Below are 21,684 nucleotides of genomic sequence, written 5' to 3'. Positions count from 1 at the left end.
TAAGATATTTGTTACATTTTTGAATAAACATTTATTTTAAATTCTGAAAGCCCCAACTGAATTAGTAATTATACTTTAAAGAATCACCATATTTGTCGGTTGATCTCAGTCGTTTACCTTGAAAACCTAAGACTATCAAAGGTCTTTGACCCTACATTTTTACTATCGATAACCAGTTACACTTCACTGAATACAAAAGTAGACCACGTATTTATGAAAAATTATTACAAGAAGAAAATAAAGACCTGACTCTGATTTTATTTTAACAATAACAACTTTTAATTACTAAATATAATTAGTATTAAAACAAAGACTAATTTTATCTAAAATCAATATTTAAAAAAATCACACTTGATATTATTATAATTTCAATTTTTTTTTAACATTAAATTTTCAATCTTTGTTTATTATATAAATATAATTAAATTCTGCATTGATTTAAATTGTAATAGCAATAATGATTTTATGCTAATTGTCGCTTTTATTTTTCATTAAAAATACATAAAGAAAGTACTTAGCTATCCATCTAATTTTTGGGTCATTGATCTCTGCGAAAGTTTAAATAAGTAATATAACTCTTCAATGGTAGAAATGAAATGCTGCTAATATTCATGTTTCAATTACTGTACAGCTTGATTGTATATAAAGAACACTATAAAATATACATGTACGTGAGTTTAAAGAAAGTTTGAAGAAGCTGACGGTCTAAACCCCACTCTTTCTCTTTTATGGTACCAGACCTTATTCTCCAGCGAGGGGCAATGTCAAGGTAGGTACTATAAGTCTCATCGCATCAACCACTGTCCGATCACTCGGGACGTAGAACTTCTGTCCGTTCGTTGAATCCGTTATTTATTTTCAATATTTATTCCTAAGATGAAGGTTAGAGGATTGTTGTGTTACAGTTTAGTAGTTTTTATTTCAATTAATTATCAAGTACAAGCACTAGGAAAATACAGAGGACTTGAATTTTTGGAGCCTTGTTCAAGACGTGATCCACAACTTGAAGCATGCCTTGCAAGATCTGCTAATGTATTAACGGAACATTTCCGACACGGTAAAATACATTTGAAACAACTTTTATTTCTTAAATCTCTTTATAATTAATTTATTTAAATTTTCTAGCTGACTTCATGATATTTTTAATATATTTTTTCAATTTCTACAAGACGCTTTGGCAAAATAATCAATAGTAATTTTAATTTTTGTTGTCATCAAATATATTTTTAAATTAAATAGTAATAATGTATGTGAAAATTAGGTTATAACGGTAATTTAAATATGAAATTTAAAGTCTCATATTATAAAGTACCTTTTGCTTTTCTTTTATAGAAAGAATACATCCTCTTCAAAGTTCTACTTTTTTACAGGTCTTCCTATATTGGATTATCCAGAAGTAGAGCCAATAGTATTAGACGAAGTCCACATTACTTTGGGTGGTGGAGCTGATGGTTACAAGGCACAATTCCGTGATGTCACTGCAAGGGGAGTGTCGTCATTGAGAATTACAGGTCTTAGAACACGAATCAGTGATGATGAAGTACAGTTACAATTGGCCCTTACTATTCCAAAAATTCGAGCTGTAGCCAAATACCAATCAAGTGGTACACTTATTCTTGTTCAAGCTAGTGGAGCTGGAGATTATTGGGGTGTTTATGGTAAGCTGTGATACTTTTTATGATGAGTTCGTTATTATATTTTAATTCTTTACTTTACTGTTTTCCAGATGGAGTTAAAGCGAAAGTATTTCTACGAGCTAAACCTTATATGAATGAAGGTCGTAAATTCCTGCAATTACAACAATTGAAAATGGACTTTAGCGTTCAAAGTATTAAAATGGGAGTTGAAAATGTTCATGATGGCAACACAATACTACGTATGTATTAATGATGATTAGTATATTTTACTGCTTATCAGAATAAATTCAATTCCCACTAATAATTAATTTTGTTTTCAAATATTTTAGAAGCTGCATTGAATCTTTTCATCAACACCAATAGTCAAGAGTTGTTGAAAGAAATGAAACCTGATTTAAGACGAAAACTTGTACAAGTTATGACTGTTTTTGTTGAAAAATTATTCGCCCAAGTTCCTTATGATGCTTGGATCACTGATTAATTATTTATTATAATATATTTTAGGCTGATTATTTTTTTATTGTTATTCACGACTGAATATAAAATATAGGAATGTAAATTTTAAAAATTATTTTTCATAATATTGACATTTATATGATTTTTATTCCAATGTATGATAGAAACAAATTTTACATACAGTTTGTTATTATAAAATCATTGAATATTTTATATATGTGATTTATAGTAGTCATTATTGACACAGCATTGAAATTCAATAAAAGATAATCAGCAAATGGATTAATAATGACAAAGGTGAAAATGAAGAATGATAAATGACGTTTGATACTACAAATTATAATAGAGAATTTTTTTAATTGATTAAAGTTTAGTGTAATGATATAATTTTATTTATATTTATTAAATAAGACTGTAATTTTAGTAAAAAAAAAAGAATGAAAATAATCTAATTTACGACCATTATTTTAGTACTGAGTTATATAGTTTTAACTCACATTTACAAATGTATGAAAGATAATTGGTTTTTTTAACATATGTAAAGTTGAGTTGTATATTAGAAGCATTAAGTTCAAAGTAAAAAATATAAAAAATACTATTAATCATCTTGTAGAGATCATGAAATGGAGTTAGATCCTTGGTAGACAACTTGTGAGCATGAAAAAAAATAGAGAATTATAAATTAGATGAAAATATTTTTTGAGAAATTTTTTAATAAAATTGACGATTGTTGATTATAACTATTTCATAAAAAGAATTGGTTCGATTTTAAAAACAATTACAATAAAACTAAAAATTGAACAAGAAAAATTTTAATGAAAATTGTATGAATAGAAGTAATAATTATTTTGACTTAGAATTTGATTTTTTTTGAAAAGTCATGACAATTTGTGGAATCGATTTAATAAAAAGCATTTTTTTAACCTTTAATAAATAGGATAACTATCAAAATGCATCTCTTTAAATGACTCATATACTTACACATTACATTGTACAATTCACGTGTCGAAATGCTGATTGTGGTAAGTTTTAACAATAAATCTACATTGTATCTATGAAGGAAAGTTATGTAATGAATTATGTCAAGCGAAATAACTCCTCTAATTTGTTTTTGTGACTGCAGTGCAATTCGTAATTGTATTAATTGTTATTGGAAAATAATTATTTACATTTTTTTGTAAATCTCTGATGATTCAACCGTAAACGATTTTATTGTTGAATGTTACCACCAAATCAAGAATTAATCAATGATTTATTGTCAATGAAACATTAAAAAAGAAATTTGATGAAATGATTTGTAACTGTTCAAGAAAAATTGCGTCAACAGGTTACTATGAATCAGACGAAAAAAGTCGATTATCATATCAAGAATGAAAATGAAGTTGTAATTATTTATACTCTGACATATCATAACAGTCAATTGTTTCACGTGATCTGTCATGTACATGAACGTCGAAAATACCAGATAAATCAAGACGAAACAATTACGTAGTGGAGGATTAGGGGGAAAATAACAATAAGTTTGACTACGTGAGCATCTCAGATACTTATTGTTGGAGGAGGTGGAAAAGAAGTGGGAGCACTTCCTCGTTGACGACTTTGAAACTGGCAATTTCCATTTGATACAAATCCCACTTAAGCTTTTTCGAATCCAATATATTGAAGCACAGATTGATGTTACTTTGTAGATCGAATTTAATTCCTCTTTCAAATACTTGTCTTCCTCCAAAACCTTTAGTACAATGTCGAAATTTGTTCTATCAATTATCGTTATATCATTTGTAGCAACAGTGCAATCAGTAGATCTGCGTAAATATTTATTTTTACAATTAGTTCCTTTTCCTTTATTATTATTTTAAATAAATAATTTATTAAAATTATTTTTTCATCAGCTGAATTTCTTCATGTTTGCAAACGAAATGATCCTGATATTGACAATTGTATCAAAAGTAGCGTTGAACATTTAAGGCCATATTTAGTCAAAGGTGTACCTGAATATAATCTTCCATCCCTGGAGCCTCTTTTATTGAAAGAAATAGTTATAGCTGAGGGCCAAGGAGGCATCAGAATAGCAGGAAAAAATATCAATGCTTTTGGTGCAAGTGATTTCACTGTTGCTAGTATGAAGTAAGTAGTTTATTTTTATTTTTCTCATACTGACTCATTTTTAAAACTTGATAAACAGTCAAACTCATTCCTCTATTTATTTGCAAATAAATTGCCATAAATAACAGTGTTATTTATTTGCCTTTTACGTATTTTACTTTTTTTCATTCTTTCATAGACATGTACATTTTAGTATTCACTAGATGTATTAGATACCCATGGTCAGCCCATAAAATATTTATGAAAAGCTACTGAGTAGAATTATACGGGTTTAATATTATTTTCTATTGTAAAATGATTTTTAAAAATATATTAATGTTTTATTTTTGTTTTTGTAAATGATTAAAGAGCAGATATGACCAACCTCATTTATAAACTGGACATCGTTTTACCTCATCTTTATGTAGACGGTGAATATGACGTTGATGGACGGATATTATTGCTTCCAGTGACTGGATCCGGTCGTATGACCGGTAACTTTACTGATTGTACAGGAGCAGTCAAGTTTACAGGAGAAATTTATAAAAATGATGCAGGTGTTGAATACTTACGTGTTAAAGATGATTTCAACCTAAAAATAACTGTTCATAAAGGATCTTTGAAACTTGATAATCTCTTTGGCGGTCAAAAAGCAATCGGTGAAGTTATTAATTCAGCAATAAATTCCAATTTTGATGCTATTCTACGTGAGTTAAAACCTTTGATAGAAAAGGCTTTAGCTGATGTTTTCTTAGAAGTTGGTAATAGTATAGTTAGTATTTTTACTTACGAACAATTATTCCCATTATAGTAAATCATGCGAAATTATCTAACTAAATATGCTATTGTTATTTGAGTGATGGTTAATTTGTATATACATGTTTTTATAATCTTTTTCTTTTTCAAATAATTCAGTCTGTACAAAAAATAAAAAAAATTTGTCGAACAAGATGATGTCGAAAATAACTTGTTATCATTATTAAATTATATTGTCAGCAAATAAATGGAAGCGTGTACAAATTTTTGAATAAATGTTGTATTTATTAATGATTATATTTTAATATTTAATTATGGCTTTAAATTAATAAAAGTACCTCATAGCATAATTTTTTCTTTGTTTTCTTCAATATGTAATTACATAATTAATTTTAAATTAAAAAAATATTTTATAGAATAATTAAAATTTACAAAAAATTCAATTTCACTATAATTGACAAGAAATAAATGATCTTATTAAATATTCCTCGGACATTGAACATTATAAATCAGTAAGTCAAGCGTTTATTTGATAATTTATTGTTTTCTGTAACAAAAAGAAGTTTCCGTAAATAATCTGATAATAAGCAAGCCGGGAAATGAAACTCATTTATATATAGTGCAGATGTTAATCATGATGAAATTGATAATATGTACTTATTGAAAGACAGTACAAAATTACGGAAGTTATTTAAGACTTGCTAGGACAATCAGTTGCCATGAATCACGCAAGAATAACGGATAGTAATAGTGAAGGTCATGTATTTATGTAAATAAGAAGTTTTTTCTTTTCTTTTGTGTTTTTTTCCACTCTTTTGCAACAATAGAAAAAAATTTTTTTTTTCATTACCGAATACGTTTATCAATTTGACATTTTGTATACTGGTTAAATGATTCCATCGAATTCCTTTTTCCTTTAAATCTAAAATTGATTATATCACAATCGAAATAAATTTAGTAATTAGTTGCTTTGGAATAAAAAAAAAGAGGAAAATAAATTAATGCTTGGACAGATATTTTTTAAAAAAAAAAGGACAATGAAATTTATCAAATAACAATATTTATTATAATTTCAAATTTTTTGTCAATTTATAAATTTGACTGATTGTCCTAGAACATGTTTTATTATATAAACTTATTTTTTCAAGGTAACATTAATATGATTTGAGTGTATTTGAGTATATCATTCATGATCTGGAAACAGTTCGTCGTAAGTAAAGTTTTTGCAAATTTTATTAGAAATTTCAAGTACTCTTGTTGAAATAGCTTTTTCAAGAATGGGAATAAAAGTTTCCAACACTTCTTGACGGTTAGAGTTGATGACAGTATTGATTGCATCAGCAAGAGTTGTACTTGATTTATCATATGGTGTAAAGTTACATTTATAATCAGCAATTTTCATTTTACAGGTCATTCCTGTAAAATACAATTGTTGTCCTTTCTTGGTACTTATTAATTTATATTGAAGCACAACATCTGCATTAATATCATCTATAATGATAGAAAAAACTTATTAATGAAATAGTTTTACTTAAAAAGAACAAAAAGTTGATAAAAACTTACATGAATCAATAGTAATATAACCATCTCCATGGATTGGAACTAGAATTTTGGCATCAACAACATAATCACCTTCTGTTTTTACTTGATCAAAATGTACCTTGAAGGTTATGGTTTTTTTATCAAGATCTGCATGAAAATTACTTGGTTCAAATGCTGAAAGATTTGATAGTTTAACATTTTTAGTAGACGCTGAAAAATCCTTGAGGTTGTAAAATGAAAGCCCTTCAGGTAGAAAAAGAGGTTCTATTGGAGGCACTTTCAGCTCTGGTATTCCTCGTACTAATAGTGGAGTTACTGTTTTGACACTATTTAAAATACATTCATCCAATTTTGGATTTCTTCTACCACAAACTGGTAAGTATGATGCTATAATCAATATTATTCAATTGTAAGAAAAATAATTTAATAAAAATTCGAATTTATAATAATCAAATTTTGAAGATATGTAGCTATTACTTACGAACTTCAGTGAAAACCGAAGGCAGTAAAAAAATAAAATTAAACCAAAACACAAATGATTTGATCATTTTCAGCAGCACAACGTATCACTTGTTCTATTAAATATCAACTAAGATTAATCAAAAGAAAAGATTAATTTATACCTTCGATAAACTTATAAATAGTATATTAGCTGATTCACTCCATAATTAATTCAGGGCCACGGTCAGAATCTATCAACAATAATCCCATCTCGTCTAAGAAATAAATGAAGTTTCCATCTAATGACTAGTTCTTTATAAGTGATGTTTTTCAAAATAATTAATATTGATAGTTAGAAATATGAATGCTATACCAGCAGTTTTTTCTTGTATTAACAATGTGTGTTGGTATGTGATGGTAAATTATTGACTTGTATTAGTATTCAATACAATATTAACTTGTTTTTCTTGTTGTATAAGGGGTCGAAATAATTTTGTCTTCTCCATCTCATACTTGACATCCAGATAAATTTACTGGTCTATCAGATTCGGTGATAAAATGATAAAGATAAATCACTGCATAGTTATACAATAAACTTGTTTTATTAGCAATGATCTGCCATATAAATACAAAAAATAGAATTTATTGTAACAAGATTTCGGTCGATCATTTAAATTAAAATTTTTAAAAGTCACAATTTTCTCGTCTTACTACTTTTTCATTGGATCTGAATTATTTTGAATAAAATTATCTAGAGTATTGATTTATCACATTTTTTTAATCAGATCTAATGTATTGCTCATTTTCAGATAAAGTCTATTCTAATATGGGGAAAAAAAAATTATCCATTAAGTTTAACAATTTCCCTAATAACCAGCCTTGACGTCAAAATTTTCGTCAGACTTATGCATGTTTGTTTATATTCTGTATCACACTGCCATTCATTGTCTGACGTTAAATTTTCTGACGACAATCTCAGGTCTATCTGCTTAAAAAAGATGAAAAATACATACGTAAGTCGAAACATCTAAATCTGCTGTCAGTCTTACGTTGATTTGATTGTTTGGGTCATTAAGTTAATCACTATTCATTAAGACCCATGATGTCTATAAAAATGAGGATTTTCTTAAATAATCAATCAAATATTTATATTTACACTCATCGTGGTATTGAACCAAGTGACAAGATAAATTTTTAAACCAAAATATAATTAAATTAAATAAAAAATTTTATCATGAATATTCAAAAATGTTTTTACTCAATTGAAAAACATTATTTCGACATAATTTCTACAAAATCTATTTTTATAATTTAGACAGACAATCAGAGTTTTTTAATAGATATGACTTTAACACAAGGTGGACGGTCAGGGATTTTGAATAGATAATCATCTTTTCTTCAATAAAGTTAGCTAATAAAAATAAATAAATACTAATTAGTGTAAGATACAACAAATTTTTTTTATTAACAATCAATATTTCAACATTTTTTGTATAAATTAAAAAAAATTCAACATTGAATTAACAATTAGATTTTCAACATTCAATAGAAGTTCTGATACCCTAGGAAAAAAAAATAAAAAAAAAAAGATGCAATTATCTTGAATTTATACTAGGGTAGATACAAAACAATTTATTCACGATCTGGAAACAGTTCATCGTAAGTAAAGTTTTTACAAATACTATTAGCAATTTCTAATACTTTTCTTGAGATTGCTTTCTCAAGTACCGGAATAATAGATTCTAAAATTTCTTGACGATTCGAATTGATGACAGAGTTGATGGCATCTGAAAGAGTTGCACTTGGTGTATCAACAGCTCTAAATTCACATTTGTAGTCACCGATTTTTATTTTGCAAGACATGGTTGTGAAATACAATTGTTGTCCTTTTTTAGTATTTATTAGTTTATATCCAAGAAAAATATCTGCATTGATATCAGCTAGAGGAATAAAATAACAATTAATTTGTGTGTACCTATAAAAATTATAATTACGACAGTAAAATTATGTGAAAGTAATTAAAAACTTACATGTATCAATGTCAATGAATCCAACTCCATGAATTGGGATAAGAACTTTGGCATCAATTTCATAATCACCTTCTACCTTCAATGAATCGAAATGAAGTTTATAAGAAAATTGTTTCTTTTCAAGATCTGCATGAAAATCTGATGCCGAAAACGTTGTTGCATTCCAAAGTTTAACATTTTTAGCTGAAGCTTTGAGATCTACAGCATTGGCAAGAGGTAGTCCTTCAGGTAATAAAAGAGGTTCTAAGGGAGGTACATCAAGTTCTGGTATTCCTTCAAGTAACTTAGCACGTACAGCATCAACACTCTTCAAGATACAATTGTCCAAGTCTGGATCTCTTCGACCACATACATGCAAGTATGATGCTGTTCAACAAAAATCATTTTGTCTTAATTCATTACATAAACTTGATACATTTTAAGTATTTTCAAATTTCTTTTCATTATCACAAATAATAATTTCATTCAGTTACTCACGAACTTCAGCCAAGACAAAAGATGTCAGGAAAATAATATTTATCAATAATCCCAAAGACTTGATCATCTTGAATAACAGAGCGTCTCAACTGTTGTACAAGAATATGACTGTGATTAATCAACAGAGAAGACTCATTTATACCTTCGTTAGATGCATAAAGACTACGTTAGCTGATTCATTCAATAATTAATTCAGGGCCATGGCCAGAATTTATCCTTTACAACATTGTCTCCTTCCCTCCAAAGTACACAAGTTTTCCTTCTATAATAACTGACTTACCGCAGAAAATTTTTCTAATTATTATCAGTAAGCACCAATATATTACACCTTTTTTCTAAACTCACTCACACATGTGCTGTTTGTGTATCTAAATTATTGATATTAGCTTTTTTTTTACACTTTAAGTCTTTTGTATTGACTTTATCATTTTATGTCGTACTGTATAATTGTGACTTTTGAGTTATAATTTGCAGTTATGAAATAATTGAACAATCTTTGAAAAACAGGCATAAAAATGAAATAGTCATTAAATATTTTATGAAATAACTCTTTTCATTTATTGAAAAAATTTCACTTAAAATAACGATTATAAATAACAATTAAAGTAAACATAAAAAACTTAGAATACACTTGAACTCTACTAACAACAAATTCTACAATGACATTAATTATTGATTATAATAAGATCACATTTGATTCTTAAAAAATTGATTAAATAAAATATCATAGTTTATTCTAAACTCTTTGAATATGTTAAATATTTTATTCATGATCAGGGAAAAGTTCATCATACGTGAAGTGTTTACATATTTTGTTAGCAAGTTCAAGAACTTTGTTTGATACTGATTTTTCAAGACTAGGAATAATTCCATCAATGATTTCTTGTTGACTGCTGTTCAGAACAGAATTAATAGCTTCTGAAAAAGTTGCATCCGGTCCTTCACGTGCGATGAAATTCGAATGATATGTTTCAATGGATAATTTGCAAGTCATTGAGGTAAAGAATAGCTGTTTTCCCTTTTTTGTGTTGATAAGACGATAGCGAAGAGTCGTTTTGACATTTACGTTTTCTAGGAAAATAAAAAGTCATTTTTAGTATCTAATGTTTTCTTAAATTCCAAGTAATTCTAATAAAATAACATCTTCCATTCTTACCCACATCAATTTCAATTGGTCCTTTGCCTGATACTGGAACTATAATCCTTGCTGTGACATCATAGTCACCATTTAATTTCAAATGTTTCAAAAAGAGATCTAATTCAATTGACTTTGATTCTAAATTAATATGGAGTTGATTTATTTGAAACAGAGTTAAATTGTGGAGCTTGACATCCTTGGCATGAGCTTTTAGCTCTTTAGTGTCAGCTAATGGTAATCCTTCATCCAATTCTAGGTAATCAAGAGAAGGTACTTGAAGTTCAGGAATTCCAGTACGAAGTACTTGACGTAGTGATTCAACACTATTTTTGATGCACGTGTCTAACTCAGGATTCCTTCGTCCACACACTTTTATGTATGAAGCTACATACAATTTAAAATTAACTTATAATAAATATAATCATTCTAAAAAAGAAAGATGCAATTGCATCTTCATCACACTATCTGATTTTTGAATAAAGCTGTAAAAAATACTCACGGACTTTAGCATAGCTAATAGTGTTGAAAAGACAAAAGAAACAAATTAGTAGTAACTTCATAATGGATAATTATTTGATGGAATAAAATAAAAATTAAAAAGTTCCAATCAGACAAAGGTGTGTGTTTTCAATGAAGATCTAACCAAAAACTGACTACATTTGGGCGATGGGCCAAATATATACCTGCGGTTGAGTTGGCAATGACCACAGAATCGTCCGAGTTGAATTATTTATTAATGTAAGTTAATTTCAGGGCCATGGTTGAGTTAACTAGTAGTGTAGCGTATGTAAAGCATCAAAGTCTCCATTCACTTTATTCATTTCTTCGTTTTTCATATATTCATATTTGTATATACGGATGTTTTTTCCGGTCTTCCTATCTCCTTGTTTTGTGAGTCCAGCAGCAAAATTATAAAACCTTGTATCGTAATTATATAATATTTTTTTTTTTTTTTCTAAAAAATAGAATATAATAAAAGACTAGTTTTTTAATAGCAGAAACAGGAATAATTATAAATATGGAAAAAATTTTAACGAAATGCTTATGGCCAAGAGATGATAATCAAATGTTCCCTTATTCGTAGAGGTCAGAACATCTGGTCAAGTATTCACTTGATTTCTTTCACTTATTATTACTTACGCTAATGACGCGTGATTGTGCAGCAGTGGCATATTTTGTTACGGATCGTAGGATTGGGGTTCTGCAGTTGCATTATTACTTTCGTTGCTTAAGAGATTGTTAATGTGATTAAAAGTTCAATATTTATTACTCCAATGGCAATTTTTTAAATATGTTCACTAAAATAGTAAAAATAATTCATCAAATATTTTTCATAGGTTAGAATTCTTAAATTAATACCATGGAGTATAAACAGAGTATACTATAATGTATACAATAAGAAATGAAAATTTTCATCATCCACAAGATATAGACAAGAATAGAGATAATGACTATAGTTGATTTACTACTCTCTTTTACTTTGGACATTAACCGAACGAAAGCGAGAGTCCGCAAAAGAGTTACTAAGGAAAAGAAAATATCTAACCGCCGGGTTGTCCTAACCATTAACCACACTTGTACATTCTCTATGTTATCTATGTTGCATTTAACGTGTTGTATTACCCCATTGCTGGTAGTGTCGGGGGCTACAACCAATGGCCGTCAAGTGGCACGAGGTAATCAACCTGGCCGAATGCAATAGTGCAATAAATTTCAGGTTTCAACTGGGTAACTTTTGCGAATTCCATCTCATCACTGTTACCTTTGCGAATACGGCGACATTTTATTCCAATCGTGTTTGTCTAATAGCAACGAACGGATCATGATCGTTCTCCCTTACCGCGTGTGGTACGATACTATTTTTTCTTTGCATATAACATTTTAAGTAATTTATAAATATAAATTTTTGTTTAAAAAAAATAATACATTCATTTAAATTGATAATCAAATGACACATGGACACTCGACCTTAAAATAATCTTGATTGTCCTCGGTTAACTGCGACTGCTTATTAATATTCTAAAGGTGATGGGACTGTTGTGACAAGAATCCATTTATTTGTTGTATGGTCATAACGGTAAAATTTTATAAATTAATCATCATTTATCAAAAATCCATTTTCCCTTTGTTTTTATTACCTGCAGTTGAATATAATATTATGATTTATTTGTTTATAACAACAAAGTTCTCTTTCATTCTTACTCATACATCAATTATATAGTCATTTGCCGTACTATTTTTTATTGGTATTGTTATTAGCAATAATCTTTATATAAATAATTTAATAATACAGACTCTAATGTTGAAGCGTATTAATTTGACACTATTTCATTGTGTTTCATGATGTAAATTAACTCAGTAATGTACACAATTAAATATTTCACAATGTTTATCATCTTTATTACTCCTTCTATTAATTTTTCAGCCTTCTAGCAACATTAGTAAATTCTGCATTAGCACTACTACGTAAGTACCGTGTGTTAATATTCATGTTATACCACTGAGGTAAAAAAAAAATCCTAGAAAGAAGATCTTTCTTTAAAAGTGTTTACTTTTCTTAGAGTAAAAAATGAATCTATTAATATTAATCAAATGAATTTTGTGTGTAGCATCTTACATAAAACCATGTAAAAAGTCAGACCCAAATATCAATCAATGTATCACAAATACTATTGAGGGGTTGAGGCATAGATTATCTACAGGGATACCTGAACTTGAAGCACCTGCTATTGAACCACTGGTGTTAGAACGCATACGGTTACTACGAGGACCAGAAGGTGCCAGATTAGATGTTAACCTTACTGACATTCAGGTGCATTCTATTTTTATCATTTATCATTAATCATTCTTTATGACTTTTTATTCAGTTAGTTGGAAACTCTGCAATTAAAGTTTATTCATCTACGTCAATTTAGTTTTAAAACCAAGAAAAAAAATTTTCTTGAATTATAATGACATTTATATGATACAAAAGTCAAATTTTATTATGTATTTACATAAGTAAATTAATTCCACTCAGAGGTCAATTAAAATTTATCACTAGATAAACAAATGAAAAAGAAAATAAAAATTTCATTCATCTTATTCAATATATTTGATGAAAAATTAAATAATTATATCTAGGTGAGAGGTCCATCGTCTTTCAAAATTCGAGACCTTAAAGCCAATCCAGATGATGTCGTCTTCAAGTTTAAAGTCTATTTTGGACAGTTACATTTCCAGGGTAAATACCAAATGGATGCAAGACTTTTATTATTAAGACTCAGTGGAACTGGTGACGTATCTGGAAATTTAAGTAAGTATCATATTTATTAATCTAGAAAAGAAGTTATTGATGTAATTGATGTAAACTTTTACTAAATTTTTAAATAATTATATGTATTTAAAAAATATTGACAACATTATTGCAGAGTAATAAGATAATGGCATATATAAACATACAGACATTAATATAAGAGTGTTGTAATGCAGTTACGTTAGATTTATTAAGTGCATTTTTTTTGTTACAGCCGGTTATGAATCTGATGTAATCTTAAAAGCAGAAAAAATCTTCAGAGGTAACGATATTTACCTGAACTTTGAGAAAATGAAACTAAGTATTAAAATTGGAAAGGCAACTGTGCACCTAAGTAATCTTTTCGGTGGTGATCCTATTCTTGGTAAGTACATTCATCAATAATTATTGCAAACACTTACTTCATGACATATGAGTCATATTATTATGGGTTATTAAATAGTAAATACTAATTGCACGTATTACCTGTTTTTTAATATAAATATTACTTCTACTGGTTATTTCACAGACTAATAATTATTTCATTATTGTAACGTAGCTTCTTATGAAAACTTCATTAATAAAAAAAACTTTTCTACATTCCTGCTGATCTATTTTTTACTTTAATGATGCATAATTGAACATTGGCGCCGAGGATTTTAGTCATAATCTAAAGGTCTGATTGTAGATTTTTTGAATAATTTAAATTTGCTTAAAGAAAAAATTATGTAAAAAAAGAAATATTTTTTTTTTTTTTTGAGAAGCTAATTAAGAATATTTTTATGACTTAATTATTTTATTTACTGACATCCATTATTTTTGATATTGAAAATTATTTTTAGATTTTTTAATTCAATTTCATTGATATTCATGAATACCAACTGGTCTGAATTGATTTAATTACATATTACCTTTGTAATAACGTTATTTTTTTGAATTATGTCCTTTATACATACAGATCAGATTGTTGTGAAATCATACATCGATTTTTTGCTTAATATGAACTATTTTCTTCTCCATTATCATAACTGATCATCATTATATATTAATTTAATATCTTTAATGAAACCCTAATAAAATTAGGTACAATATTTTTTCTTATTTTTATAAAATTAAAAAGTTGAAAAAATGAATAAATAAAACAGTAAGCAAATCTGTTGACTCATACTTCTCGGAAATGGCTCAGGATATATATGTTCAGTATATCTGAACATTTACAGGTTACAAGGTTATATATTTATTTCCTTTTATTAACTTTGTTCATTTATTTACTTTCAAGTTCATCAGGATTTGTCTCCTCATTTTAAGTTGAAACAAAACTAAATAAAAAAAATTTCTTATTTTTACTTATTTTTTTTCTTTAAATCATTTTTATTTTTTCACAAAAAAATTAATTATAAATGATAATGTTTATCAACACTCTCAGGTATTTAAACTATGGGCACTTATGTCAATTACATACGTTTTTACAAACATTAACAATAATAAATCATTACATAAAGAAAACATTCAATATAGACCAGTAATCACAAGAATATTACTTGTGTAATGTAACATAAAAACAGATATAAGTGAGAGAGAAGTAATTTGATGAGCCAATTCAACAAATTTATCATCTTAATATTTCACAAAAAGCATATATTAATTGTCAATGTGTATATATTACATACATGTGAATTAATTAAAGAAAAAAATGAAATTATACATAACACTACTGGTAATTTACAATTCTATTTTACAGGACCTGCCAGCAATCAAATACTTAATGCAAATAGTGATTTGCTGTTGGACGAAGTCCGACCTGTTCTGGAGAGTGCTCTAGCAGATTTATTCACGGAAGTTGCTAATAAAGTTACGAGATCTTTCACATACAAAGAATTATTCCCGGATGATTAAAAAATATTTCAAGTTATTGAGAAATGAAAAATATTGGAGCTCTTTGATGTTGAAACGACTTAGGCATTAATGGTCATTAGTTACCACGAATATGATCAAATGTTGAATTTTATCATGGTAAAATTTCGTCTTTGGTAAGTGCTCCAAGAGCTCTTGCTGCTAATGCTTTGCCAATTGTAGCTGCTGTATCTTCTACGATGGGATTCACAATATCCAATCCTAGTCTTGGATTCGAGTTGAAAAAGGCAACTGCCAATTCCGCTGTCAATCGAAATAGACAAAATCATATATCAACTGAATAATAATTGTAGATGATGTTCTTTTATATTCATAGATTTCTAAATAAATTCGAATAATATTTTCATAGTAATGAAAATTTTAGAATCTGTAAATATAATTGACATCTTAATGTATTACGTAATGTATTAAATAGTTATTTCACCTGTAGCACGAGCTCCTTGAAATCGTGATGTTTTAAATTTGATATTCCCATCACCAACACGAATTTTAGTCACTAATTTATCAAGTTCGACACGTCGAATATTGTTTTTATCGATAATTTCTTTTCCTTCTGCACTCACTCGAACTTGTGTATTTGCTAAATAAAAAAAAAACAAACCGTGTTGTCAAATATTCTCTTTTAGTATGATATCACTGTCTACATATACTAATATACTTACTGAAGTTACCCTTAAATGCTCCATTTTCATTGAAAGGTAGTAGCAAATAATTTCCTTTTATGTCACAGTTTCCCTTAATATGAATGTAAGGGAAATGAAGCACCATAAATACCGCGAGTGCTTTGGGATTTGCTTTTAGCTCTTCTATGCTGTAGTGACTAGCACCATATACTCTAATATTAGTGAAATTGGCTTTAATTTTAATGTCATTGAGATTTCGGTCAATAACAAGCCCAGATAAATTTAATGGATCAAGTTGTGGTAATTTTAATAAAGGTATTCCTTTGGCTAATTGTGGTGTTAATATTTTAAGTTGTTGAAGTACACATTGATTATAATCTTCTGTAGAACTTTCAGATGAACATGGTGTTATTTCTGGTGCTTTATAAATCAAAAATGATTAAAGTTAACTTTTTGAGAAAGATTGAGAAAAAAATTTTAATTTTCAAAAGAGACTTCTTAAGTATCTCTTAATGAATACTCAAAACATTTAATGTGATGGAAATATTTAAATATTCATAAGATATGTAGAAAATTTTAATAACCCTTCTGTAAACTTGTTGAAATATTTTTTATAATGTTAATAGAATCGAAATTTTTTGTTACGTAAATAAAAATACATAGGATTAAACTGTAGATTTTTTAAAGTATATATCATGTGTAATGGTGTCGTTGATTATGTAAAATTGGCATGTATGCTAATTCAAGTTATCGCATAAAAAGTTTATATCATATTCATATGATTTTTCATGTCAATATTTATTACGCAAAAGTTCAGATCGATACCTATTTACATAGGTACAATTGTAATTAATTATGACGAAAATTTATAATTCGTTTGAACGTCTCTATAATTAGTTCATTTTTATTTGTTTTAATGATAAATTTTCATATTATTTGTATTTATAAGTATTAAAAAAAATGTAAATGAAGTTAGTGATATATTTTTGTTACATGTAAATAAAAAACTTAAAAATGGATGAAAATTGATTAAAAATTTTCTAATATAAACTATTAAAAAGTGTTTGATTCAAACGAAAAGTGTATTATTTAGGATAAAATTAATAGTTAAATTTTCGTAAACGTTGTAAAAATTTTTTGTATATGTTATTATTAATTTTTAATTAAAATTAGTTTAAAGTTACTGTAAAATAATTGATTTACTTTAAGAAAATTAAATAAATAGATTTTTTATGTAACCTAAGGGATTAAAAATTACTTACGCAATTCTGAAAATACTGTTTTAGTCCAAGTGAATAATAAAATAAAAGAAACTATTTTGAATGACATTTTAAATATTCAGTAAAGTCAAAAATTTGGAAGAAAATTCGACGATTCAGATGAAATACTGAAACGATGATCGACGTGTCGGACGAGAAAGATTTTAATTATCGAGAGTGTTATTGAAAATGCGTCGATGTCTACAATGAGCGACTATATATAAAGTAAGTGAACTTTCTCCAGTATGTTATCCCTTCCTTTTTTGCAATAGCAAATTTATTACGGTAGAATGCACGCTTTTAACGCAGTCAGGGCCGTATAAAGCTTTATCCTTTTTTAATCATCATTTCTTCCGTCAATTATAATACCCTATGATAAGTTTTCTCATATTCAAGTGTGTCCTATTTTTTCGTATTTTACCTTCATCTTCTCCATCAATCGTATAATACTTTATTTTTAGTTTTTCTTCAATAGGTCAACAAATGATTATCTTAATCTCTTTGGATCTACGACCTTCCAGAGCTCATGATGCAGATCGTTATGTAATGATAGTCTTACGATTCATTTATTAACTTTTCTAAGCATATATTGAAATTAAAATAATACCAGTTTGAGAAATCATTTTATTAGTATATCAGTTATCTATAAAATTAAATACACCATTGATCAAAGAAAAAAATAAATGAATTCAATTATTTGGTAAGTCTTTATACATTTTAAAAATAATGGCATCATTAGTTGTCTCGTTAAGGACTTTTGTCGTCAGGTCATCGACCAACATCGCAGCCACTGCTTCTGCAGCCATTAAGCCTGAAATTGAAAGTTTGTTTTTAATCACAGAAAGACACATCTGAATAATTTTCGATGTCGTTTTTCACTATTTACATATTCTCGACATGCAAGTTAGCCCGAACATCATTGATCGACTACAGATTATAAATTTTTCATTTTAAAAGACGTTTAATTACAGTTTAAAATATCATTAATTACAATGTTTTTTTAAATTTATACTACTTACCGAAACCGGAAATAGACACACTGCAATATGTGTATTACAAATTACGTAAATAATAAATAAGTTTTAATGATATAATATAGTTGAACGATAAACTAAATATTTTATTTGTTTTGAGGATATAATTACTAATTGATGTTTGCAACTTAATTATATTGAAACAAATTATTGCTATAATTTTTGGACGTGGAATTCAAATTTTTAACGATTGAATATTAAAATAAAAATAGTAAGATGCTTCGCGGGTTGATTGTTAATCAAATATCTTAAGATGTCAATACTAGAATGTTATACAAAGGAGCTGACCGGTGACTTTCATTGAAAGAATTTCACTGGTCTCGATGTTGTATGTGCGACGACTTCTGCATCGACATATCAGTAAAACTAATATATATATATATATATACCTTGAGTTAAAATTTCTTTTACTGGTCCATTCTCGTTCATTCCCTGGAGATTGACATTCTTGCTCTCGGCAACGAGTTTTGCCCTAGTTGCCCGTACCATCAATGAAGAATCTCCAATTTTCCTCAATTCAACGGTAAAGTAGCCAATTAATTCCGCTAATTATTTGGATTTAACGAAATAAAATAAATATAAATCCAATTAATATTTATCAAAGGTATTAAAAAAAATTATCAATATAAATTCTTACTAAATTCTCCATTGAATTGACCATTGCCACGCAGAATTGTTTTTTCTACGGTTCCCATAAGATTGTAATCTGCTTTTACTTTCAATAAAGGAACACGAATCTTTGCCACTACATGAACAATGTCATCCTTATGGAAACGAAAAAGTATATTTTTTTAATTAATTGAATAATAATTTTTTTTTTTTTAATTATCATAATCAATAAAATTGTACCTCATTATCACGTTCGACATGTGCACGTTTTGTTCTTTTCACATCTAACATTTTCGAATTATTTTCATTACCATAATGATACTTAAGCTCCATCCCTTCTTCAAAATACCCATGCTTCTCTTGAAACTCTCGTGCATACCTAATTAAATCATGAATCCTTTTACTTTCTAATGCTGTACGCATTTGATCGTTTTTCTTCAGTAATAATTCTTCTTCAGTGAAATTATGAATTATAAATCTTTTATGATTATCTAAATCCTATTAAAAAATCAATAATTGTTTTGAAAATATATTTTTATTTAAAAAATGAATGAATAAATTCAAAATAAAACATACCCTCAAAACATCTTCAATACTATAAACAGTTTCATTTCCTTTTTTTTCAACAGTCAGCTTGCCAAAATGAGGTTCTTCTTGGTATTGTCTTCTGGTATAAACAATGTCTACAAATCCAGGTTGATTTTCCAGTCGTGATGACTGGTGATCATGATGTGAACATGATTCAGTACTACTTTCAGATGAATGTCTCATTGAATTTCCTCTATTATTATAACTTCGATAATTTTGATTATTTATAGAAACATCAATAGTTCCTTTTGGATTTTGTTGATTTGTAGATTGTTCACCATGAGATCTTGATCTATCCCGACTATTAATATTCATTTGTTGATGAGCATACACCAAGTGAACAGGACGATCTTCGTTCTCTCGATTATGAACATTTGGACGTGGGGTAGTAGAGTGGTAATTAGTGTATTTAGTAGTTTGATATTGATGATTATGATAATTGTGTTGTTGGTGCTGGTAGTCATGTGAATTAGAACGATCATTACTTTGTTCATTATATTGTCTATTATTACCAAATTGATTCCGTATCTCATCATCTTCTCGATTGCGATAACGTTCACTTCGATACTGTTGATATTGTTGATAACGAACTGGTTGTCTATTCTGATAATTATTCTTCTGCTCTTCATTTCGGTTAGAATGAGCTCTGAGTGATAATCCATCATCTTGATTTCTGCTACGACTACCATCTCCGAATTTTTCAATAGACTCGACTCCTAATTTTTCTGAAGTCTGATCAGGTTTATTTGATTCTTGATCTGCTGTGTGAAATCTGTATCTAATAGAATCAATGATATTCTGATCTGTGTAAGTAACATATCCAGCTTCTTTTTCACTAGAATTTGATTTAACACTTCCTCGTCCAATATGAATACTCTCTAATGTTGATGAATTGAGTCCAAAAATTTGAACGTTACTTAACATCAAACGATAACTTGTATGGCCATGGGATTGGTCGACTTTCACTTGAGGGATACGTAATGGATCTAATGATCCAATATTTGATAAGCCACCATTGAGAAACTTGGACCAAAGCGTCCGAGACATTTCCAAGAGATTAGCATTGCTGAGGCTTAATGTAATAAGGAAAAAACACAGAGTATACGACACCATTGTAAGGTGATTAATTTAATTATGATTAATTATAGTCTCTCCGGTATTCCAAGTTATAGTTGGCTGATATATAATTAAAAGAACTACTGCAAGAATGATGAGTACGGTTAATATGAATGAAATTAAAATACACATATACAAGTTCTAATGAAATTAATCATACTTTGACTTTTTTTAGTTGAATAAAATTCGTGTTGTTGCGTTGATAATGAAGTTTATCACTGTACGATAATAATGGACCATATGTAAGTTTTATAGAGATTTTATAGAGAAATGGACATATAGTAGGGTGTCAATCTGGGCCATGGACTATAATTAGCGTATGTTGTTGTGGTTTGAATCTCGATCATTTTTCCCCTCTTTTGTAGTGATATTTAACTTCTGAAGTAATAGAGGACAAGGTTTTCTGACAAACTCACCTCTACAATCACATTGATAGATGAACATCAAATAAATAGAAAATAAAATGTATCTCTTCTTCAATTTTTAATTGACTACATAGAAATCGAGCAATTCATCTATGCAATGATTACTGTTTAATTACATTAATTTTAATATAAAATAATGTTAACCAAAAACATTTTGAAAAATGTATCGAATTTTATCCTTCAATTTAATAGTGTGATATTAAATGGATTTATGAGTCAGAGTCCTCGAGCAAAAATCTAGGTAACTTGTATCTATTTTAAATCAACCTAAATGATGACA

The 21,684-nt window shown here is 27.9% G+C and overlaps 8 protein-coding genes across 10 annotated transcripts; 3 read left to right on the top strand and 5 right to left on the bottom strand.

Annotated features, from left to right (window-relative positions):
• Positions 1 to 809: 809 nt before the first annotated feature.
• Positions 810 to 3,313, top strand: LOC118064470 (Juvenile hormone binding protein 2). Its single transcript, XM_035079090.1, has 4 exons — positions 810 to 1,057; positions 1,371 to 1,658; positions 1,727 to 1,876; positions 1,967 to 3,313. The coding sequence occupies exons 1-4, from the start codon at positions 877 to 879 to the stop codon at positions 2,116 to 2,118; spliced, it is 771 nt and encodes a 256-aa protein (XP_034934981.1). The 5' UTR covers positions 810 to 876; the 3' UTR covers positions 2,119 to 3,313.
• Positions 3,314 to 3,771: 458 nt separating this feature from the next.
• Positions 3,772 to 5,208, top strand: Jhbp3 (Juvenile hormone binding protein 3). The gene is made up of 3 exons (XM_035079052.1): positions 3,772 to 3,902; positions 3,986 to 4,220; positions 4,548 to 5,208. The coding sequence occupies exons 1-3, from the start codon at positions 3,836 to 3,838 to the stop codon at positions 4,987 to 4,989; spliced, it is 744 nt and encodes a 247-aa protein (XP_034934943.1). The 5' UTR covers positions 3,772 to 3,835; the 3' UTR covers positions 4,990 to 5,208.
• Positions 5,209 to 5,977: 769 nt separating this feature from the next.
• On the bottom strand, positions 5,978 to 7,181 carry LOC118064467 (uncharacterized). The gene is made up of 3 exons (XM_035079087.1): positions 6,958 to 7,181; positions 6,498 to 6,863; positions 5,978 to 6,425 (listed from the first exon to the last, which is right to left on the bottom strand). Exons 1-3 carry the CDS (start codon positions 7,022 to 7,024, stop codon positions 6,118 to 6,120), a joined length of 741 nt encoding a protein of 246 aa, XP_034934978.1. The 5' UTR covers positions 7,025 to 7,181; the 3' UTR covers positions 5,978 to 6,117.
• A 1,177-nt stretch (positions 7,182 to 8,358) lies between these two features.
• LOC118064471 (uncharacterized) lies at positions 8,359 to 9,573 on the bottom strand. The gene is made up of 3 exons (XM_035079091.1): positions 9,425 to 9,573; positions 8,948 to 9,313; positions 8,359 to 8,857 (listed from the first exon to the last, which is right to left on the bottom strand). Exons 1-3 carry the CDS (start codon positions 9,489 to 9,491, stop codon positions 8,550 to 8,552), a joined length of 741 nt encoding a protein of 246 aa, XP_034934982.1. The 5' UTR covers positions 9,492 to 9,573; the 3' UTR covers positions 8,359 to 8,549.
• A 383-nt stretch (positions 9,574 to 9,956) lies between these two features.
• Positions 9,957 to 12,086, bottom strand: LOC118064475 (uncharacterized). Of its 3 annotated transcripts, XM_035079098.1 has the most exons (5): positions 11,922 to 12,084; positions 11,703 to 11,860; positions 11,062 to 11,517; positions 10,581 to 10,946; positions 9,957 to 10,495 (listed from the first exon to the last, which is right to left on the bottom strand). In XM_035079098.1, the coding sequence occupies exons 3-5, from the start codon at positions 11,120 to 11,122 to the stop codon at positions 10,188 to 10,190; spliced, it is 735 nt and encodes a 244-aa protein (XP_034934989.1). In that variant the 5' UTR covers positions 11,123 to 11,517; positions 11,703 to 11,860; positions 11,922 to 12,084; the 3' UTR covers positions 9,957 to 10,187. The 3 variants fall into 3 exon arrangements, with proteins under 3 accessions (XP_034934989.1, XP_034934988.1, XP_034934990.1); XM_035079097.1 differs by having other exon boundaries at positions 11,703 to 12,086; XM_035079099.1 differs by lacking the exons at positions 11,703 to 11,860; positions 11,922 to 12,084 and having other exon boundaries at positions 11,062 to 11,524.
• A 203-nt stretch (positions 12,087 to 12,289) lies between these two features.
• LOC118064474 (uncharacterized) lies at positions 12,290 to 16,363 on the top strand. The gene is made up of 6 exons (XM_035079096.1): positions 12,290 to 12,410; positions 12,988 to 13,028; positions 13,172 to 13,374; positions 13,686 to 13,857; positions 14,072 to 14,221; positions 15,578 to 16,363. Exons 1-6 carry the CDS (start codon positions 12,385 to 12,387, stop codon positions 15,730 to 15,732), a joined length of 747 nt encoding a protein of 248 aa, XP_034934987.1. The 5' UTR covers positions 12,290 to 12,384; the 3' UTR covers positions 15,733 to 16,363.
• Positions 15,549 to 17,829, bottom strand: LOC118064473 (uncharacterized). Its single transcript, XM_035079095.1, has 4 exons — positions 17,636 to 17,829; positions 16,413 to 16,793; positions 16,175 to 16,330; positions 15,549 to 15,993 (listed from the first exon to the last, which is right to left on the bottom strand). Exons 1-4 carry the CDS (start codon positions 17,700 to 17,702, stop codon positions 15,845 to 15,847), a joined length of 753 nt encoding a protein of 250 aa, XP_034934986.1. The 5' UTR covers positions 17,703 to 17,829; the 3' UTR covers positions 15,549 to 15,844.
• A 492-nt stretch (positions 17,830 to 18,321) lies between these two features.
• LOC118064480 (putative uncharacterized protein DDB_G0282499) lies at positions 18,322 to 20,976 on the bottom strand. The gene is made up of 5 exons (XM_035079106.1): positions 19,852 to 20,976; positions 19,516 to 19,773; positions 19,304 to 19,430; positions 19,056 to 19,211; positions 18,322 to 18,443 (listed from the first exon to the last, which is right to left on the bottom strand). The coding sequence occupies exons 1-5, from the start codon at positions 20,974 to 20,976 to the stop codon at positions 18,322 to 18,324; spliced, it is 1,788 nt and encodes a 595-aa protein (XP_034934997.1).
• Between the last annotated feature and the right edge of the window lie 708 nt (positions 20,977 to 21,684).

This window comes from Chelonus insularis, unplaced genomic scaffold (genome assembly GCF_013357705.1).
Source record: "Chelonus insularis isolate UGA/USDA-ARS -01 unplaced genomic scaffold, ASM1335770v1 contig_208_pilon, whole genome shotgun sequence".
NCBI lineage: Eukaryota > Metazoa > Arthropoda > Insecta > Hymenoptera > Braconidae > Chelonus > Chelonus insularis.
Note: the sequence above shows the minus strand (reverse complement) of the source record. Positions and strands in the feature narration are given on the sequence as shown.

Coding starts and splice junctions, on each gene's coding strand:
- LOC118064470 (XM_035079090.1), top strand. CDS start 877: ATGAAGGTTAGAGGATTGTTGTGTTACAGTTTAGTAGTTTTTATTTCA. Junction 1,058..1,370: donor AACGGAACATTTCCGACACG/GTAAAATACATT, acceptor ACTTTTTTACAG/GTCTTCCTATATTGGATTAT. Junction 1,659..1,726: donor AGATTATTGGGGTGTTTATG/GTAAGCTGTGAT, acceptor ACTGTTTTCCAG/ATGGAGTTAAAGCGAAAGTA.
- Jhbp3 (XM_035079052.1), top strand. CDS start 3,836: ATGTCGAAATTTGTTCTATCAATTATCGTTATATCATTTGTAGCAACA. Junction 3,903..3,985: donor AGTGCAATCAGTAGATCTGC/GTAAATATTTAT, acceptor TTTTTTCATCAG/CTGAATTTCTTCATGTTTGC. Junction 4,221..4,547: donor TTCACTGTTGCTAGTATGAA/GTAAGTAGTTTA, acceptor AAATGATTAAAG/AGCAGATATGACCAACCTCA.
- LOC118064467 (XM_035079087.1), bottom strand. CDS start 7,024: ATGATCAAATCATTTGTGTTTTGGTTTAATTTTATTTTTTTACTGCCT. Junction 6,864..6,957: donor TTCGGTTTTCACTGAAGTTC/GTAAGTAATAGC, acceptor TATTGATTATAG/CATCATACTTACCAGTTTGT. Junction 6,426..6,497: donor TTATATTACTATTGATTCAT/GTAAGTTTTTAT, acceptor CTATCATTATAG/ATGATATTAATGCAGATGTT.
- LOC118064471 (XM_035079091.1), bottom strand. CDS start 9,491: ATGATCAAGTCTTTGGGATTATTGATAAATATTATTTTCCTGACATCT. Junction 9,314..9,424: donor TTTTGTCTTGGCTGAAGTTC/GTGAGTAACTGA, acceptor TTTGTTGAACAG/CATCATACTTGCATGTATGT. Junction 8,858..8,947: donor ATTCATTGACATTGATACAT/GTAAGTTTTTAA, acceptor TTATTCCTCTAG/CTGATATCAATGCAGATATT.
- LOC118064475 (XM_035079097.1), bottom strand. CDS start 11,122: ATGAAGTTACTACTAATTTGTTTCTTTTGTCTTTTCAACACTATTAGC. Junction 10,947..11,061: donor TATTAGCTATGCTAAAGTCC/GTGAGTATTTTT, acceptor AATTGTATGTAG/CTTCATACATAAAAGTGTGT. Junction 10,496..10,580: donor ACCAATTGAAATTGATGTGG/GTAAGAATGGAA, acceptor TTATTTTCCTAG/AAAACGTAAATGTCAAAACG.
- LOC118064474 (XM_035079096.1), top strand. CDS start 12,385: ATGATCGTTCTCCCTTACCGCGTGTG. Junction 12,411..12,987: donor GTTCTCCCTTACCGCGTGTG/GTACGATACTAT, acceptor TTAATTTTTCAG/CCTTCTAGCAACATTAGTAA. Junction 14,222..15,577: donor CGGTGGTGATCCTATTCTTG/GTAAGTACATTC, acceptor TCTATTTTACAG/GACCTGCCAGCAATCAAATA.
- LOC118064473 (XM_035079095.1), bottom strand. CDS start 17,702: ATGTCATTCAAAATAGTTTCTTTTATTTTATTATTCACTTGGACTAAA. Junction 16,794..17,635: donor AACAGTATTTTCAGAATTGC/GTAAGTAATTTT, acceptor TGATTTATAAAG/CACCAGAAATAACACCATGT. Junction 15,994..16,174: donor TCAAGGAGCTCGTGCTACAG/GTGAAATAACTA, acceptor TTCGATTGACAG/CGGAATTGGCAGTTGCCTTT.
- LOC118064480 (XM_035079106.1), bottom strand. CDS start 20,976: ATGGTGTCGTATACTCTGTGTTTTTTCCTTATTACATTAAGCCTCAGC. Junction 19,431..19,515: donor ATGTCGAACGTGATAATGAG/GTACAATTTTAT, acceptor CGTTTCCATAAG/GATGACATTGTTCATGTAGT. Junction 18,444..19,055: donor AAAAGAAATTTTAACTCAAG/GTATATATATAT, acceptor TTTCAATTTCAG/GCTTAATGGCTGCAGAAGCA.